The sequence below is a fragment of the Gopherus flavomarginatus genome, chromosome 1 (assembly GCF_025201925.1).
Source record: "Gopherus flavomarginatus isolate rGopFla2 chromosome 1, rGopFla2.mat.asm, whole genome shotgun sequence".
In the NCBI taxonomy this organism is placed as follows: domain Eukaryota; kingdom Metazoa; phylum Chordata; order Testudines; family Testudinidae; genus Gopherus; species Gopherus flavomarginatus.
In genome coordinates this window covers 146589598-146609187 of record NC_066617.1, presented here as the reverse complement: position 1 = coordinate 146609187, position 19590 = coordinate 146589598, and the positions used below count along the sequence as shown (strand labels likewise).

Genomic DNA, 19590 nt, shown 5'->3' with positions numbered 1-19590 from the left:
TCCTAATTATCACATTCAAAATCGGGGGGTGGGGGGGGTGGAGTACTGACAAACAGAGGGGTTGGGAAAACCCTGGTTGGGGGAAGGCAACTGTCAACCTTTCCCCATAGCAAATGATGCCCACTCTGAGATATGAGCAATAGGGAGCAATAATACACTGGGCTTCCAGGGGATGGACAAGTTGAAACCACAGAAGTCTTTCCATATTTAAATGTAATAGTTTCTATTTTTTCACATTTCAGAGCTGGATTAACAGATTTTGTAGATTCCGTGGGGGGTCATATGGCCTTCACTATGGGTATAGCATTTGCATATGACTTTTGTAAAGGCATCCTAAAATAATGAAAATGACAATGCTGATTATGACTCTAAACACCTCTAAACATAGGCAGAACCCAAAATTTCACAACTCAAAACAGAGCCCACAGAGCTTCTTCCCACTGCTAATAAATAAACATTTCATACTGGTAAACCATACTAAACTGATAAACTGCTACTGATTATCTGTGAGCCTAAGATGGATGGGTGCCTTCTCACAGATCCAGAAATTGTTCTGATTACAGCGCTGATCGGCATAAATATATGACTCCAACAGATATGCACAGGGATTCCTGGGACTGTAAACAGAGATTCTAGAAAACAAAGCACAGCTTTATTACACCATACCACATTTTTGTTACATGTATAATTATTATCACACAGGGTCATCTTCAAAAGAATTGTTAGAGTCACTCTACACTGGAGCTGGAGGTGTAATTTCCAGCTCATGTTGACAAACCTACACTAGCTCGGATTAAACTAGTGTCTAAAAGGTGGCAGGATGAGCTTTCACATGAGATTATATGTGCAGTGACAAGCCTGTCCTGCCATTTTTACAGCAATGGTTACTTTACTTCTCTCTCCCCTTTCTTTCCCCCTGCCCCCCCGCCCCGCATGCTAGCAGAATCAGCCCTGGCTCATGTAGGCATATCTGTAGTAGCTCATTCAGAGCTGGCACAGATATATCTACCCTAGCTGCAAATTACACCTCCAGCTCCAGGATAGCCCCAAGGCACATATTTCTCCAAAGCACTGAAGAGCTTGACACAGTACTGTGCACTGACTCCCCTACGATGATAGACCTGACTTTACCATGCTCACAGCCCCAGTGGCTGCCTAAGTGGTGAGAGAAACTGAGGATGTAATCTTAGATGGGTCACCCAGAGGGCACTGGAGAGCACTAATTCCTATGTTACTGGATCCAGCCTCCACAGTGTTCCTAGGCACAGCCTAAAAACAGTGAGAGACTCAGTCCATGGAATCACCCTCAGGTTGCTTGGATGGCAGCACACAGCACTTATCTGACAGGCACCAGGAATATCCTCCACAGCACTCCCCTCCCCACTGACTGGTGCCAGGGAAAATGAGAGACTGAGAGATATTTACAGCTTCTCAGTGAAGTGCCTATATCGCCCTCCACCCCCCATGGCTGCTTGGGAAGAGGAATGTAGGAGGGTTTGGCTGGATGGAAGGTTGGATTGGATTGAGGGCTCCTTGTCATTGGTGGGGGGACACTGTGGGAAGGGTTTGCAAAGTAGTGGATCTAACTCAATGTACTTTTCACTGGTGGTACCTGTCCATGTCTAAGAATCGACGGCCCAACGTCAGGTACTCATTGATGAAAATCTCGACCCAAGTTATTAAAACTTACCCCTTTTCTGATGTAGAAAGAGCTGTGGTGTCCTCCCAAAACCAGCCATCCCTTTCAGTTTTACTTTGTGATAATCCAATCCAGTAACGTTCTTTAATAAAATATCGACTGACATTTTCCTATGAGGAAATGAGGATAATTTAAAAAAAAACAAACAAGTTCATAAGTTTGTAGGTTCCATAACACTGCTGGAAGTCATTGAAAGAAAGTAAGCATTGTAGAATGGGATGTTGTTCCTCATTATGACAACTGAGCTATTGCCTTCTTTCTATGCTTGAAGGATCATTCAAGTGCTGTAGAAGAAACATAAGAGACACCATTTTGGAATATGATGAATTCTGACATATCTGAACACAAACATGGTGGTAAGCTGGAGAAAAGATTTATGCAACACTAAGTGACATAAATACATATAGTATCTTTTTTGTATTTTTGTAACCTCACAGATATTAGAGCTGGAAAAGTTCAGCTTTTCCAGCTTAGATTCCACCTTCTCCTACTGCCTCCCTAGGCTGATCAATGCCAGAAAGACTGATTTCATTGTGAATTTATAAAATTATTTAACATACATTTTTGGAGTCTTATCTAATATTTACATAAGATGTGACTTTTAGACAAGAGGTAGAAAAATATCACTAATCCATCTGCCTGGCAACTGGCCGCTCCTGCCAGTCTTATTAGCTCAGAGCTATAAAGGCTGGAAGAAAGCCAGAGAAAGGGAGGGAAGAGGAACAGAAGGAGGTGAGAGCCTCCTAATCTGTTTCTGGCTAGGCCTGTTGTAGGCAAAATAGCTGTGAAGCCTATATATAGTTGGAACCTGGTGGTGGGAAACGTTTTGAGAAAAACTTGCCTCAAGGGGAATTTTTGTCTCCTACAGTCTGGTGAGAGGGAAATCAGAGCAACTCCTCCTGGTGTTTTTTCAGAGAACCTATATCCAGCAGTGCATACTAAGGTCATGTGACACACAGGCTGTTTTTATTATCTTTCAGTACTTGAACCTTAACTCAAAGACAGAAGCCCTGATTTTCTCTCCTCTGCTGCTCCTGTATCTTTGCCCCTTTGTCTATATCTGTTGCCTCTATTCCTACAAAAAGACAGAATCAGATTTTAACAACCAAATGAGATTGCTGAGATCTCCCACCTAAAATAGATTTGCTTTTTCACCAACAAAGATATTGGAAGCTATTTGATATATTTCCCATTTATAAAATACTACCTCTAGGGAGGAGGATTAAAGGTGTTTGTTAAAATGAAACTTACTTGGTTTGTTTATGTGCATGTAGTGACAGATAAGGCAATACTCTTGAAAATCCTTTTTCAATAAAGTTTAGGGGTATTTGGAGTCCTTTGTACTAAAAACCCAAAGTATTATTGTAGAAGTCTATGTAATTTCTCTGGAAGGGACATGTAGCCAGTATAAAGCTTGGGAAGTTATAAGTTTTGTACAACTCTATTAAACAATGTTATAGACAAAAACGAATTTCTGGGAAAAAAAGAATTAAGTGGGACTCTCGAGGTGGAGGTGAACGCAAATTGACCCTCCTCTCTTTATGTAAAACCCAAGCCTTTTAAAGCTACACCCTAAGGAGAGAACCATTGTCTACTAATTACCTGATCCAAGAAATTTGAAGATCAAGGCCCTATAGGGATAAAGGAACGAAAAACATTTTCATGAGTTCACTTGCTCCAAGTTGAAGCTTTTACGAACAGAAAACCCCCTTGGTGTTGTCTGAAGAACAGCTCATCGAACTGAGCCCTTGTTGGAGTTGGGGGTGGTGCCCTTGCTGGTCCATAGTGTGGAAATGCAGGTCCAGTTGACCTGAACTTGACACATGTAATAAATGCAAGATGGGCATTTCTTGTTTGGGCAGATCAAATAAGTAAAACCAAGCTCCAAGCAACAAAAGCACAGATTACTGTTGCTGGGGTAGGGCGAAAAATAAAAATGACTCTGCAACCTCAATCCACTGCCTGGTATGAGGCATGACCTGCTAACAGAATCTGTCAAGAACAGGGCTGATTTTGCAGAAATACACATTCCTAAGAAGTGCTAAGCACAGAGTGCTCATACAAACACATCCCAATATCAAGGATGGTACATCAACACTCCCCAAGGTTAACAGGAATACACTGGGGAAATGGAAAGTCCCACCATTCACTGAGATGCGTCCATTGTCACGGGCATACATGTTTTAGTATCCTCGTAAAGTCTGTCAAGTGCTATTACTGTCCTTTGTCGACAATAAACTGGGCTGTGCGCCTTCGCACCTTAAAGGATCTTGTGGTCATTGGACCATTTGCTTGAGGTCTGCTGTGCTGTCTGTCTGCTCAGAGCTGGAGCAGCACTCAGAGAGAACACACACACAAACAGCCAAACAACTAACCACAGCTTTAAGTGTTGTCTTTGGTGTAAGAACTAAAGTGCAGTTGACAAGGGGTAAGCAACTGGTCCTTGGGACTTGGAGAGACAGCTTCATATTCCAGGGAAAGAAGGAAAGTAATTATAGCCAGAAAAAAAGGGGAATTTCTTCCCACAGTCTCTGACTGCCTGATGGTCTGTGAATATGTAAAGGATGTAAATTCTTCTCACCTTGACTCAGGGCGTGAAGAAAAAAAGACCTCCTTTCCCATGTGGGGCAGGGCACCAAGACCCCTCCTTCTCCCAGTAGGGAAGCTGAGGTTAGGCCACCAGAGTCCCTGGGTCTTGATCTCTGGGGAGGAGGAGGAGAAAGAGGAATTTGGCTATTGCAGAGGTTTGAAGAGTCTTCTTCGTCTGATCCCTCTGTTGGTAAGAGTAGAACATGGATGACAGCCACTTCATAGGGAGGCATCCCTTCCATATTTGGTCCAAAGAACTGCTGATTGCAATATTTTTAAGGGGTGTGTGTAACTTCAAACCATCATTGGGGCAGCCAACCCCTTGGTGGATAAAGGAAATACACACACGCTACCGAGAAACTAGGTCGCAGGTGGGAGTGAGAAAACCAGGTCTCACATTTACACCCAAAGCTTTTGATGTAATAAGAGAAAGAAGGGAAGAAAAATTATACAGAATGTTTGTCAAATGACTCTGTATGGTAACAAGGCGAAGAAGTGAGAAATGACACTGTATGGAACGTTAAAGGATGCATGCTGGCTTGCCAGCATGTTTATTATCTGAGGACTTGGAATGGGAAATTATTAAAGATCATGACGAAAACAACATCCAGGGAATTAATCTCTCCAGGAAATAAGTCCATGGGTTCGGCTAGCACTCTTGTGAAGGATACATGTCAGTATGGAAATTCCCTGCAATACCCTTGAAAAACCCCTTAGTGAATGAAGTGTAAGTGTATTAGAGTCCATTGTACTGAAAATGCAAAGTTCATGTATTAATGTGGGATTGTACATAACATCTCTAGGGGACAGACATGGCTAATGTAAACCTTGGGAAGTGTTGAGCTTCAAAGGACAATTTTCAATAATGTGCAAGACAAGAATGAACTTTTGGGACAAAAAGAGTTAAGTGGGAATATCTAGGTGGAAGTGAATGAAAATTTATCCCCCTCTGGTTATTCAAAAGCCCAGCCTTTTGAAGCTACACCCTCAGGTGAGAACCACTGTCTACTGATTATCTGCTCCCAAAAATCTGAAGATCAAGGCCCTATAGGAATAAAGGAAAGATGAACATTTTCATGAGTACACTTGTTCCAGGTTGAAGCTGTTACAAACAGAAAAAAAAAAAAACCCTTGGTGTGATCTGAAGAACAGCTCACCTATCTGAGCCTTTGTTGGAGCTGGAGGTGATCTCTGGTAAGCTTACTAGCATGCATGTAGGTTCTTTTATTGTTTTAATATGTGTTCTCTGTAATGCTTAAGAATAAATGTGCTCGCTTAAAAAGGGCTGTATAGTAATGTATAACTGTGGACATTTATGCTGTTTATAGCCTCTGGAGAATAAGCAAAGTGCAGATGCTGGCTATTTAGGTAATTTACCTTGCTGGGGGATATTATAGTGTAGGCAGAGGACTGTGCAGCCTAAAAATACCTCAGAGAGAAGGGAGAGAGTTGCAGGTCTCCACCCAAGAGAGCTGGTGCCCTTGCTGGTCCATGGTGTGGAAATGCAGGTGCAGTTAACCTGCACTGTGACACATGTAATATCCTGCAACCTCAATCCAGCCCTTCTACTAATGTATGCCTCTGAATAGGACTATCTCTGCCCACCTGGTTTGTAACTTTGAAAACCTCTCCCCTACATCTACCAGCCAGGAGAGCTGTTCTCCTTAGAGCACTGGTCAATCCTCTGCCTGAAACTGTCTCTGAGAGGGTAAAAAGCCTTTGTGAAATACTCAATGCTTGTAACTATGCTGCGATTCAATAGACTCACATAAACAGTTTCTGATTAATATGCTGTGACTGGAAGTAACCCTTGTTATACAATGACATCTTTGGAATTATGCTAATTATGCTAATGTATATGGATCTGGTCTACTGTACAGAGACTGGGGACACTGAATCGCTGGAGTTACACTAGCCAAAATATAATTTCTGTTTTGTGGAGACTTCTGAAAGTTACACAGAAATGTAAAAGGAAACTAGGCTGGGCTGGGGAACATACCAGCTTCTGCTTGTCTTTTATCATAAGCAGGGTGGAATTTTGTGAGGCACAGAAGTTCCGACTCCACTCCCATGTCTTCTTCCCTGAAGAAATGTAGTAACAGCTGTCATCTCCCATTCGTTGCCAGTTTGTGGGGCAGAGTGTACAACTCATTTCTGGAGGAAAGAGAACAATCATCATTTTGGTTTTAATCCCACACTGTGATGTAGAGAAAACAAGGGCTACAGGCATTGTCTTGAGATGGTAAAGTAATCAAAAGTTGTGATGCCTAATTCTCCATGACTCCAAACACTGCGATCTTACTTAGATTTTATTCAGTCTTCACTGAGTCAAAGTTCCATTGAGGTCAAAATAAATTTGACAAAGTAAAAACAGAGCAAAAACTGTCAACATTGACCTCATTTGAGCATTGTCAGACATTGCCTTCCCCATGTTGATAATTTGGATGGAGGGTTAACTGGACCATGGACCAGCGTCCCAAGGAAAAGGCAGAAGTCTGATTGCTTGAACAACTAGCTGGCATTAGTGAATATTAACAATCTTGAACTGACCAGAGGACTGGGAGCCAGAGAATGTACAACATATAGGTCAGCAGTAACATGTTGTGTCTACCAATAAATGTTATCATTTTATGAGTTGTGGAAAAAAATCAGGCACATTTTCAATTTGATTTCTCCCTGCACAACAGTTTTTTGAGATGTGGGCTATTTCCCATTATTGCCAATCACCCTGATCAGCTTTTTCTCTAATCTGTAAGATTTGGATAATAGATCTCTTTTCAGAAGTTCTAAAGTAAGTTACTTTTCCCCCACCTCCCTGGGGCTGATTCCCTGCTTCACAGTCAAAGACCCTAAGGATCATTCCTGTTTTGTTTTTTTTTGCCATTGTTTTCTGATTCATCTAACCCACCCTTCAGTTTAGGTACCATGTTGAATTTGCCTTAGACAACCATTAGTAGTGCCCCTTAATTAGTCAGCAGAGTCAATCCTGAGGGATATGAGGCACTCCTACCTCCCAAAGGACTGAATATGCTCCAGCACACTTCCCATCTTTCTGCTGTGCCCCTGCCATCAACCCCAGAGACAGAATAGGAGTGCAGTCCTGATTTACCACATTTGAACACTATAAGGTGACAGTTTTCAGATGACATTTCATATTCTGTGTAATAAACTGGTTAATCTCATTCCAGTTCTTAGTGGTATGGTGTCACCATCATGAGAGGCTCTAATTATCTGTATTGTAAGCAATTTCATCAGAGAGAATAAAAATAGAAAGTGCCCTGGAAATGGAATTCCTTTACATCTCATTTCTTGCTTTAATCCCTGCTTATTCAGCAATGGTCTTACTGAGCTCAGGATTAGCATGATATGCTGTGTGTGAGGGGTCTATTGAATTGCCATTGCCCTGTTTTATTACTCATCCTGGGACAAAATATTTAGTCCGAGCGTATAACAACCTTGTTTACCATTATTTTTATTCTTCACTTCCCCTTCCAAACACAAACTCTCTCTTATTTCTTGCAGCCTGCTTGAGAAATTTGTTTGCAGAGCTTTCTCCTTCTCTTTGAGTTTTACATTCTCTTCCTGGCAGATGTTGGTAACCTGGAAAACTGAAATTCACAGAAGCATTTTCTGGCATGAACTTTTACAAATCCAAATGATATTGGGGTAGAAAGGAGCTTTTTTTTTTTTTTTTTTTTTCCATTTGGCTGACTGGCTAACCATCCTGATTTTTGTTCCATATGAACGATTACTTTTAAATGCTGCTGGGATTATTAAGTACGAACATTAATTATCAGGTTGCCTACAGCTTTTCTATAATTGTCTTTTTATTATTTAAATCTGAATAAATAATTAAAATATAATTGTTGCTTTCAATTATTGGTCATTCCATTGACTTGATTTCTTTTCATCCTTATTTTACAGAACTATCAGATAATGATGAACTCAGGGCTCAAAAGTAATTTCTATGATTTTTTTTAAATGAGGTGCCCTGTTCTTGGGACATGGACCCTTTCATCTTTTCACCATGAATTTGTATCCAGAGCAGGTCACTAGTATCCAAAAGTGATGGCCAACTGAAAACAGATTAGCATTAAATGAAATACTGACAGTCAGTCCTGTTCTCACTGGCACAGATTACTGCAGCTGACACAAAAAAGGCCGCCTTTTTGGCAGCTTAAGGGGAGAGGTCCAGGCATGAGTGGGCTATTGAGATTGTCGCTTGCAGTGGTGATACCATTGGAGCAGGAACAAGGTAATGTACAGTAATGAGTGAGGCAGAGCATCTGGGAAGCTTGTTCTGTGCAGCCTGCCTGTGTTGTGCCAGCTCTATGGTTAAATCAAGAACTTCATCCCATAGGGGATGGATATCAAACCGGTATCTTTCACCAGCACTGAATTCACCAAATAAATATGTATTGTTACTTACACACAACCCCCAGGGCTAGCAGTCCTACCATTAATGCCAGACACAATGTGAGCAAAGTCAGGGCAGCCAGACGCCATGGGGATGAGGTGAAGAGCCCTGGGAGAAACCAACAATGAACTCAGTAACTGAAAGAGGTAGATTCTGAAAATCCCTTATTTTGCTTCTGTTGTTTTTCTTCTTCTCCTCAGTCACTCACAAGGACACTGAGCCATGTGCTGATAGTGCAGTCTCTGGTACAGGATGATAGGAAGTCTGCGTGGAGGGGACTGCAGCTACATAAGGTGTCTATAACATCCCTTCCACTGCACAGAGTTGCAGGCACTGAAAATAAACACCAGGCTGGGGTCACCCCCACTGCAATCTGTCTGGAGAGCTCCCATGGAACCCAAAGTGGAGAGCATTACCTTGAACCATTACCTGCCCTCCCAGGGGTGACTTCTTCTCAGGCCACAGCAACTGCCCTTGCTGATGAAGGATGTTGTAATATGCCCTGCCTGTACATGTGACGTGAATCAGCACATTATCCCACAACAGTTCAGACTTAGTATTGTTTTTTTGATTTTCTTCTTATTAGCCAATATCATGGCTACTGAGGAAACGAGATGTCCAGCACTGATATATCCTCCAACCAATAGCCATTTACCCCCTTCTCTTCCAGCAATGACAGGTCCTTTCCCACCATCAGCTTACCTCCTCTTTCTCTAAAATTATCCTCCTGCCCTCATCAGCCATCCTCCAGTCCCCCTTACATGTTTTTGTTTTCCTTATTCACAATCTTTTTTAATTGAAAATATTTTGAGAATCCAGGTTTAGACAGAAAGGATGGAAAGAGGGAGCAAAAGGGTTGAAAATAAAAGCTGACTTTCCTAAAAAATAATAAAATGGTGTGGAGAAAGAATTAGGCATGTACAGGAGAAGGATTATCATCTACTTTGTCATTAGCTAGGGTTAAATTACCAGGGATATTGATCTTCATACTTCAGGGCATAACAAAGCATAAATAATCATCAGTGATGGTGAGAAAGGATTCCTTCTCACCCCCATGCCCCTCACCATGGGATAGAACTGTGCAGTGGTGGTGAATATTTTGCTGTCTTATATGAGTAATATTTTTAAATATATTTTAAGGAGTTTAAAATGACCTTCTATTTGATGATCAGCCAAGAAACAGATGAAAGATCCATCTCCCAGAAAAGTTTGTTTACAATGGCATCTCAAAAGGAAAGAGGGCAAAATACCTATGGAAAGTAAAATGATGATATAAATCAATTTTATGATTGGATATCCTCAAATGTTGTAAAACGGCATGGTTCCTTTGAAGTAAATGTGGTGTTTTTACCAGCTCTAGTTACAGGTCAGTTAACTTCCCAACCAGTTACAGTCCAGTTCCAGTTTACAGTGTAAATGGGGAAAGTTAATTTTGCCTCCAGTAGAGAGTAAAGAGAGAAACCACAATGTAAATATATGGGGCCAGAGCCTCAGTTGTGCCAAATCTCTGTCCAGTGCAGCTGAGGAAAGAGGAGATAAAGGAGTGTTAAGCCACATTTGCTGATCCTGAGGTCAGCGCAATGTAGTGCAGTGTTTCCCAAACTTGGGACGCTGCTTATTCAGGGAAAGCCCCTGGCAGGCCGGGCTGGTTTGTTTACCTGCCGCATCCGCAGGTCCGGCAGATTGGGGCTCCCACTGGCCGCGGTTCGCTGCTCCAGGCTAACGGGAGCTGCTCGAAGCAGCATGGGCTGAGGGACGTGCTGGCCACCACTTCCAGAAGCTCCCATTGGCCTGGAGCAGTGAACCGCAGCCAATGGGAGCAGCGGTTGGCTGGACCTGAGGACATGGCAGGTAAACAAACCAGCCCGGCCCACCAGGAGCCTTCTCTAAAGAAGCAGCATCCCAAGTTTGGGAAACATTGCCTTAGTGTAATTTATAGCAGCCTCGGACCTTCTCTAAATTATGCCTGGCTGCAGCAGTCCCCAAGGGGATGCTTCATAGTGGTGATCACTGAAATTCAGGGGCACTCTGGCAATTCCCCCTTCCCCAGCAATGTTCTTGACCCATGAGCAGAAGAGGGTAACATAGAGCTGGCTATTCCAGCTGGGGATTTCCCCATCTTGCAGATTTCCAAACAGAGAGTTAAGCTGTATTGCTGCCTGCTTCGTACTTTGGAGCAGCAGAAAGTTGGTAATTCAGAGGTTCTGACTCAATAAGGAGACTAGAAATATGCTTAGACTTAATTACATAAGATACTGGGTAAGCAAGTTGCAAACTGTTACTTTTCAGAAAGTCCAGTGGTTTCTTCCTTCTACACTATACCGTCTGTATTTACAGGGTCAGGTTCTGTCTGGGAGCAAGTGGGTCATCATGGGTTTGGCTACATTACAAAAACAACCCTGTAGGGAGGCCCATTTACATGACTGGTTACAACATATTTTTATTTTGATGTGAAGATGGGACCTAACCAGGATTTAATTGGGCCTTCAGTTTGTGCTCAAGCCTTGGACTTGTGCAAAACTTGAATCTGGAAGATAATTATGGCTCCGCTTCGCCTCCCACTGGCACTGGTACAAATCAGGATTAATCTCACTAAATTCAATGCAATTAGACTGCTGGAAAGACAGAACACAGTCAAGTTCCTGTAAGTGGTTATGGTAAGTGTCCATGGACACTGGCTTTCCAGGGCACTCAGAAGAGAAGGAAGTTCACTTTAAATGGCAGAGGAGGCTGGGTTGGGAATGAGGGAACAGGACAGACCCAAGGAGTGGCAATGCCCTCCTCAAAAGATGCTGCAAAGAAGCTGGCTGCAATCAGTGTGTGTCCAGAAAGCACTGAAAGATCTGTGTGCCTGCTTATAACATCTTCCTGGGGCTAGACTGTTAATTTTTTCTCTAAATCCTTTGACATTGGGCAGTGTCAGAAACAGGATTTATTTCTTTTACTTTGCCTGTCAGCCCAGCTTCTGGGCACTTTTGAATACCTAAATGGCCCAGATCCTTAACTCTGCTGTGATCTCTATACACAGCACATCTAGGACACAGTGACATAGCTGGCCCAGGAGAGTCGTAACAGTGAAGTTGCTTTGGTGCTAACTCCCCTCCCTATGGCTGGTGTAAAGTAGTGGCTCTGGAAAGGAAGGCACAGATGAGGCTTCCCTGAACTCAGGTGATCCCTAAGTGCTCCAGTGATAATTTATGGTCATAGTAACTGGAGCAAGTTGGAGCAGCCTTCTGACTGCTCTAATTGATACCAGAGGACTGGACTGAAGCACAACTGGCTCATGATCAGGAAAAACACAAAGGTGGCTTAAAGCTACTCAGCGCATTCCCCTCCTGAATCATGTCGTGTGCTCCTCTGCTCAGCCAGGACTCAAGGGCAAGAACACTCTGATGCTGTCTGGTGATTGCTACTTTCATAGAGATGGCAAAACTGCTAAATAATCTGACATTTATTTGAATGTAAAGAAGAAAAAACCTTCCACCTTCTCTACCAAGGTACAGCCCCAAGCTGGAGCCTGAAGGCAAAACCCTTTGTGCTCTCTGACATTTAACCAAAAAAGGGAAGTGGTTTTCGGTTTCAATCACTGCAGGTTTGCTGGATGCAAATGCTGCAGCAGAGGACAGCATGGGGCACTGTGGCTGAATTGGTCAGGGGGCCACAGCAAACCAATGTCCTGACTTGTGAGTGTTCTGCTTAAATAATCTCTCATTCATTGTTTCAGGAAAAGACTCCATGAACTGGGGTTTGGTTTTTGAGGGTTTTTTCTTCCACTTGCTAATGTCACCCTGGTCTCTTTTTTAAATGCATCTGTGACTCTTTAAAAGTATTTCCCTACTCTCTGATTGTGTTCACCCCCTTACATGGAGACAACAGAAACACTCTGCTTCAGAAAAGCAAGTTATAATTTGTCACCAAATGTTACAATCTCCTATGAGAAAGAAGCAACCTGGAGCAGGTCAAACAGGAAAGCAAACAAAGATCTCCTCCTCCCCATAGACCAGAGTTTGAGAATTTTAAAATCCTAATCTAGGCTGCATCGTGCCATGGATGATTCTGCAGAAATGATTATGAACTGATGACACAATATTTTCTCTAGCTGTCAAACTCTGCTCTAGAGCCTGATCCCACAAACATTTATACCTGGCAAATTGCTCATTCCTACGGGTAATATATCCAAGTAGGGAGAGACAGCATCTCTCTTATGCTTTGAACACTAATGTGCATGCTTCTGCACTTCTGTTAATTAATAATGACAATAAAACAGGACAAATTCACCATTGGTGTGACCCTACCAAGAGTAGAGTTAGAGGAGCAAATTTGGCCCAGTCTGCCTAAGATTAGGTTGAGAGTGCTTCTCAACCCAGCTAATTTTAGCACAATAACTAAAAAGCCCCATAGAGATTGTACCTTTTTCCTCAGGAGCAGCAGGCTTTGGGATATTTTCCAGTGCATAAGATTTATTAAATTCCAGATCTGCGTAAGTTATTTCCTCTGTCATAGTTGGTGAAGAGGGAAGCTTATATTTCAAGTTATAAGCACATATAGCACATTTAAGATTCTGCAGCTGTTGAGCGAGGAACAAGATCTGTCGTTTTAGAGATGGCTCCTTTTTTAATGCGTTGGTAAATACAAATGATGCAACCTGGATATCAGAGCAGAGTGGCCCAGAACTTCCTCTGAAAGGATGTTATGAGAGAGAAATGTTCCCCTTTGACTGGGGAATTGTTCCCCTCTCTTTCTTCATCTATCTTCCTTCTGGCCCATCTGCCCACCACTTATTTCTCTTTGCAATGTCTGAAAAAAACACAGCCCTGTCTGTGCAAATTCTTTGGTTTGATTTTTAAAGAGGAAACTTGTTTCTGGAGAACTGCACGTTCAGGATTCACATGCAGGGGTGAATACAGGCTGTTCACAGCATCATGGCCATGTTCTGTTGTTACCAGCAGCATATCATAGAGGTTAGTACTTTGTACTGCCCAGAAGCAGGCTTGGGATTAATTCTCAGCCCTTGACTCTTGCCACAGGTTTCTGAGAGTGCTCCAAAGACCAGGTTCAGTCCCCAGGAGTTAGGGTTCAGTGTGACCATGCAGAAGCCAAAGTACAGGTACTTGGGCCCAGATCCTTCTCTGCTATAGAACAGTGTTATTGATCAGTGACTTCTAGTCCAATTTACACCATCTGAGCATCTGACACCTGGTTTCAACCAGCTCAGGTCAGAAAGAGCAAGGGATGCTGCAGGGATCAGGGCCAATGCTTGGGAACCACTGCTTTGTGCTCTGATATGTGAAACTTCAGCTTTATTACTATTCCTGAAATCTTGCTTGTATGGTCCTAGGAGGATAGTGTATGGCATAAAGACAAGTTCAGGCAAAGGGACAGGTTTTGAGGCTGCACAAGAAGATAAAGGGAGGGTGCAACATGTGCTGGCTTTTGTATCTTCTCCATAAGGGCCAGGAACTCTTATAGAACCTGCACTTTTCCCAGTACAAGGACTGCTCCTTTTTAGCACTCCTTGGGGTGTAAGGCTCTGACAGGGGAAGGAGAAAAGAGGCTGGCTAACCTTGGGAAGCTGCCACCCTCCTAACAGAGAGAGCAGCAATTTTGTTACCTGATTCCCCAGGGAGATACAGAAGGCATTGTATTTCTCTGGGCCATATTGATTCCCATTGCTTCCGCCATTACAATATTAGGACAACCTTTATAACAGACAGAGTAACTGAGACATTCAGACTTCCCTGGTGAGGTGGCCAAGTCCCCAGTGGTGCCAAGAGATTCTAGAGAGTTTGGATCAGATGTGAGAATGCAGAAAGGCATAGTCCTGTGAGATACAGACTGGATGACCCAGGGATCTTTAAGCTCCTATTCCTATTCCTATTCATGACTCTTGTTACCCTCACACTCTGCTGAGATACAGTCAAGTTTTCTGTGAAACCCAAAACACACGTAATGAAGGCTGGGTGTCTGAAGGTCAGGTTTCTTGTATGACCTACACCATTGTGAACTGAAATAAGTTCCACAACAACTCTATGGAGAGACTTTGGCAAACCAGGAAAGTGCCTGAAACCACTATGGCTTATTATTAAAGGTTGTGGGGGGGGGGAGTTTTGGGGTGCCACATAAACGGTAGCTTAACCCTGCATCCTTCCTGATAAGTATTGTGTTGAAGTTGCTGATACATGCATTTTAAAAGAGCAGGATGTGCCTCAGGAATGTTTATTGGTGTCTCAAGGTTGAAAACTCTGGAAGAAACCACACCTGGTTAATCAATAATCAGAAGGAGCCTCTTGCTTGCTCATTGGAACTGCTTGCTTGACAAGTTTTCTTTAAGGAACATGTCATTCTATTACTAATGTATAAATAAGGGGGGAAAGCTTGAGATCATTGGACTCATTTGAGAACTCTTTTTGGACTCTCCCTCTGGATACATCTTGCAGTCTCCATCTGCAGATGGAAGATTTGGTCACCGGAAGCCTGCTCCTGTTTCACTCAAGAGCTACATTCAACTTTGGTAATTATCAAGGTTGGGGGTGTTTTACTAATCTGTTGCAGACTTGTGTAAGTGCTTGAGAGTAAGTAAAATTTAGCTTTAAGTGAAAGCACTCTTGTATTGTCCTGTTTGTGCCAGCCATCTATCGGTCCGATGGCCGTGTCTCCCCTGATTTATTTCCTGACACCTCCTCGCACAGAGTAAAAGTTACGAAGAGCTTTGGGTTGAAAGAACCCCAGGTAACACAACTGGATCAAGACATGGAGGAGATTGACAATGGGTATCACAATCTGAATTGCTAACAATAATGGGCCTGATTTTCAGTTACGCTTGGGCCACCTGACACCCCTCTGGCAGAGTAAAGGAACCATAAAGTGAGCTTGGATGAAATTTACATCTGTTTTTGTACTTCGAGAATGGTATAAAACCTGCCTTAGGGTGACTAAGTATCAGCCCTTAATGTGAGATTTGTTTTGTTTTTCCACTAATAAACTGAAAAATATTATAAACTTTGACATTCCTATCCATGTATAATAGAAACAAGCGGCATTATAGTGGAAGCAAGTTAGATCCTAAAATACTGAATTTTAATCATCTCATTTGTTAGTAACACAGAGAAGGAAAAACAGTTTTGTCCCTGACTGTGCCTTTATAAAATGTTGTTTCTTGATAAAAATATTCAACTTAGATGATTACATTTGTATGTCTAAGGATGGGATTTTCAGAAGTGCCTGTCACAATTCAGGGCAACAGCACCTGTATCTTTCCTCTTTGGTCCAGCAAAGGCACCCAGCTCTCCAGTCCTCACTTCTCTTCAGCAGAGAATTCCATCTCTCTCCCTGCAGAGAGGGGTTATTCCAAGCTGCACAGTTCTCTGCCTACATTTCCCAGCAAGCCAGATGGCCTACACAGCCAGTGTCTGCGGTTTGGTTTGTGCTCCCCAACAGTTAAGCAAAAAAAGGAGGCATGACCTATGCTGAGGTTCAACCCAAATCAGGGGCCCCGTGACAGTCACCTTGTGAGCTGAGAACTCTGCCCCTCTTTTAGCTCTTGACTCACATTTACACTGCCACTCACACCCATATTTCCTCTATCCAGTAAGAAGAAAGGTAACATTCTCTGCAAAAGCATCTGACAGTAATTTTCTCCAAGAGGAATTCACTCCAGCCGGCATTATGGTTTCCTTAAAGAAGTGAGGTTTAAAATGTTCAGCAAGTTACAGATGAGAAAATATAGACAATGTGAGATATTATGCAGGACGCTGTCCAGATTCTTATACCTCGCCTATCCCTGAGAACCTAACAAAGTAGCTTCAGTGAGGATTTGCAACATCACCAAAACTACAGTTTGGCGAACAAAAACTAAACTATGCATAGGAGAAGAAGTTAGTTCCCTCTTCAGCACTTACCTTTTCTGCTTGAAGCACAAGCCTCTTTGCTTCTCTCTTCCTATCAGCAGCATGGCTAGTGACAACCACTTAGGAAGAAAGTGTCTGGATTCAGAGACCTTTCAGAGATAAAAGACAATTCTCTTTCTGAGCACAAGTAATGCAATTAACAGAGTGGGACCAACACAAAGAGTTATCATTATACCAGCAGCTTAAGGGAGTGGTGTTTATTTTATTTAGTTTGTTAGTTAGTTGGCAATCACACAATAACTTTACTCATAGTCATTGGGAAAGTGAAATGATGAAGTTATTTATATTCAAACAGATATTAAGATGAGGAAGTTGAGGGTAAACAATACTTTAAAGTGCATATCTGCTCTAAAGGGATGAAATCCAATTCCCTTTCCTGGTGCTGGTCTGTCTCTGCAGAGTGAACAGGACAAAAAAAAATCAACAACTTGTTTGTATTCCTAAGGCCAGGAGACATGGCTTTAAATATCCACAGGAAGCAGGTGCATTCAGTAAAATGTTGTCTTTTTATATTCACCTTTCAAAGGAAATTTAGCCCTGTGTAGCAAAGATAAATTATAATGGACTTATTGATTGTATCTTAACTCACATCTCTCTCAGTACAGAAAAATAGCACTTGAGATTTTCATGTTCATAGACTCATAGACTTTAAGGTCAGAAGGGATCATTATGATCATCTAGTCTGACCTCCTGCACAACGTAGGCAACAGAATCTCACCCACCCACTCCTGTAACAAACCCCTAACCTATGTCTGAGCTATTGAAGTCCTCAAATCATGGTTTAAAGAGTTCAAGATAAGGAGAATCCTCCAGCAAGTAACCCGTGTCCCACACTGCAGAAGAAGGAGAACTGCCCCCCCCCCCAGGGCTTCTGCCAATCTGCCCTGGAGGAAAATTACTTCCCGACCCCAAATATGGTGATCAGCTAAACCCTGAGCATGTGGGCAAGACTCACCAGCCAGTACCCAGGAAAGAATTCTCTGTAGTAACTCAGATCCCACTCCATCTAACATCCCATCACAGGCCATTGGGCATACTTACCGCTAATAGTAAAAGATCAATTAATTGCCAAAATTAGGCTATCCCATCATACCATTCCTTCCATAAACTTGTTGATCTAGTGGAATTTAGATACACATCTTTCATTCAAATGCATGCCTTTAAATTCCCTAGATTTCTTTGAAAACCTCCACCAAATAGTTTTCCAGTAAAACTTTATTGTTCAGAAAGAATAGAGAGAAAATTAAAATTTAGGCACATGAAAGGCATCAACATCTACCCACAAGCTAGACAGCGTGATCTGAAAAATACCTGAAAATCAAAACTAAATGAATGGAAATGGACTTTATGGTGTCAAAACCTACATACATACACTGTGCCTTCTGGATAGACAATGAACATTGGACATAAAATTGGTACTTCATACCCAATTGGTCCAGTGCAGTTCTCCTGGGAAGACCATACTAGACAAACCAGCAGAAGTTCATGAGTGGATTACTTCATTCCCCCTCACTTTAAGCCAAAAAAACAAGAATGGAAGATCAGAGACCAGACTCTAAAAATGGCCTCCTTTTATATCTCTGCCATGTTGTTACAGAAATGACAGATTAGGGATGAGTACTCATTGTTGTTCTCCTTCACAATCCCCTCCTTGCTACAAAGAACCTGACTTGTATTCAGAAGATTCCTTGTACTGGGACACACACACTTTTATTTCAAAGTTTCTGCTGCTTAGAGTTGCCAGGCGGATGTGTAGATGGAATGGAGTACATCTCACATGACATGGCATGTTTTCCTATAGCTGTTTATTTGAGGAAGAAGCGTTCTGTAGTTCAGTTACACTGAACACCTGGCCCATGGATTGGAATTGGTCCACTGAATGTCTTTGGTGGCCCTTGTGGTATACTCAGATTCTACAGAGTCTAAACTTATTTTTGAAATCAGGTTTCCAGATTCAAGTGTTGCAAAGAAACCCTTGAAAATGTGACCCAAGAAGTGTACATTGTTGCAGAGTTTCACTGAGTTTGCAGAGAGCCTGAAGTTGTCACTGTGAAGTGTGAATTCCATCACATCCCCATTAATCACATTTGGGGCATTAACCGTGAAGCCTACTGATGACACTCTAAATATCAGAATTAATCTTTTAATTGTAGATAGAATGAGAAAGTAGATAAGAATGAAGCTCACAAGAGTGGAAATGGAGAGTTGCTGAAGGGAAGGAAACATAAGACAGGAGGAGACACAGAAAAGACAGAGGGAGAGGAACACAGAAAGGAGGATGGTAAAGTAAGTGAAGCAAAAGGCAGAAATTGCCATGGTCCTATAGGGGAGTATATTTTACTACTAAGTGATTCTGAATGTGATAAGATATTGGATGAATAAATAATATTAATTAATTGTTTTGTTATTATGTAAAGTTCAATTCTTGATCTTTGTGTAACACTCGAAATGGCATCAGTGGTGGTCTACTGTGAATCAAGAGGAGCACTAAATTTAAACCTGGATCTATGCACCACAACTAAAAATGGAATTCAATCCTGTCCTTGTGTGTGTGTGAGGGAGGGGGCCTTGTCTATACTTCAGAGTAAGTCTATGTATGTTATGGAACTTAATTTACATAATCTAAGTAACTTAATTTGACATAGTTTACATGGACATAGCTTCCACCTCTCATTTATGTGGAGTACTGAAGCTGATGGGAGAGCTCCCTGCCATTTACTTATCATGTCTTCACCAGACCTGCTAAAGCGATGCCTCTGTGTGAGAGAGAGAAACAGTACCCAGGACAATGAGTCACCTTGTTACCTCCTGCCTCAGAGAGTGGTAGCCTTCCCAGAGTGTCTGGGATTAGCTCCTGACACCGCCAGCCTTTCAGCCACCCAAGCACTTTCCTCTGGGGAAATCTAGCCCTGACTTTGCCTTATTGGTTAACAATAGGTGCACCCCAGTCCCCAAGTCTTCTTGAATCACTATCCTCA

General features: G+C 42.3%; 1 protein-coding gene across 1 annotated transcript; it reads right to left on the bottom strand.

Annotated features, from left to right (window-relative positions):
• Window positions 1–279: 279 nt before the first annotated feature.
• LOC127046938 (C-type lectin domain family 12 member B-like) lies at window positions 280–13243 on the bottom strand. Its single transcript, XM_050944624.1, has 6 exons — window positions 13116–13243; window positions 8718–8813; window positions 7753–7896; window positions 6288–6442; window positions 1691–1809; window positions 280–632 (listed from the first exon to the last, which is right to left on the bottom strand). Exons 1-6 carry the CDS (start codon window positions 13204–13206, stop codon window positions 494–496), a joined length of 744 nt encoding a protein of 247 aa, XP_050800581.1. The 5' UTR covers window positions 13207–13243; the 3' UTR covers window positions 280–493.
• Between the last annotated feature and the right edge of the window lie 6347 nt (window positions 13244–19590).

Coding starts and splice junctions, on each gene's coding strand:
- LOC127046938 (XM_050944624.1), bottom strand. CDS start 13,206: ATGACAGAGGAAATAACTTACGCAGATCTGGAATTTAATAAATCTTAT. Junction 8,814..13,115: donor TGCTGCTCCTGAGGAAAAAG/GTACAATCTCTA, acceptor GGTTTCTCCCAG/GGCTCTTCACCTCATCCCCA. Junction 1,810..6,287: donor TAAAAGACAAGCAGAAGCTG/GTATGTTCCCCA, acceptor ATTTCCTCATAG/GAAAATGTCAGTCGATATTT.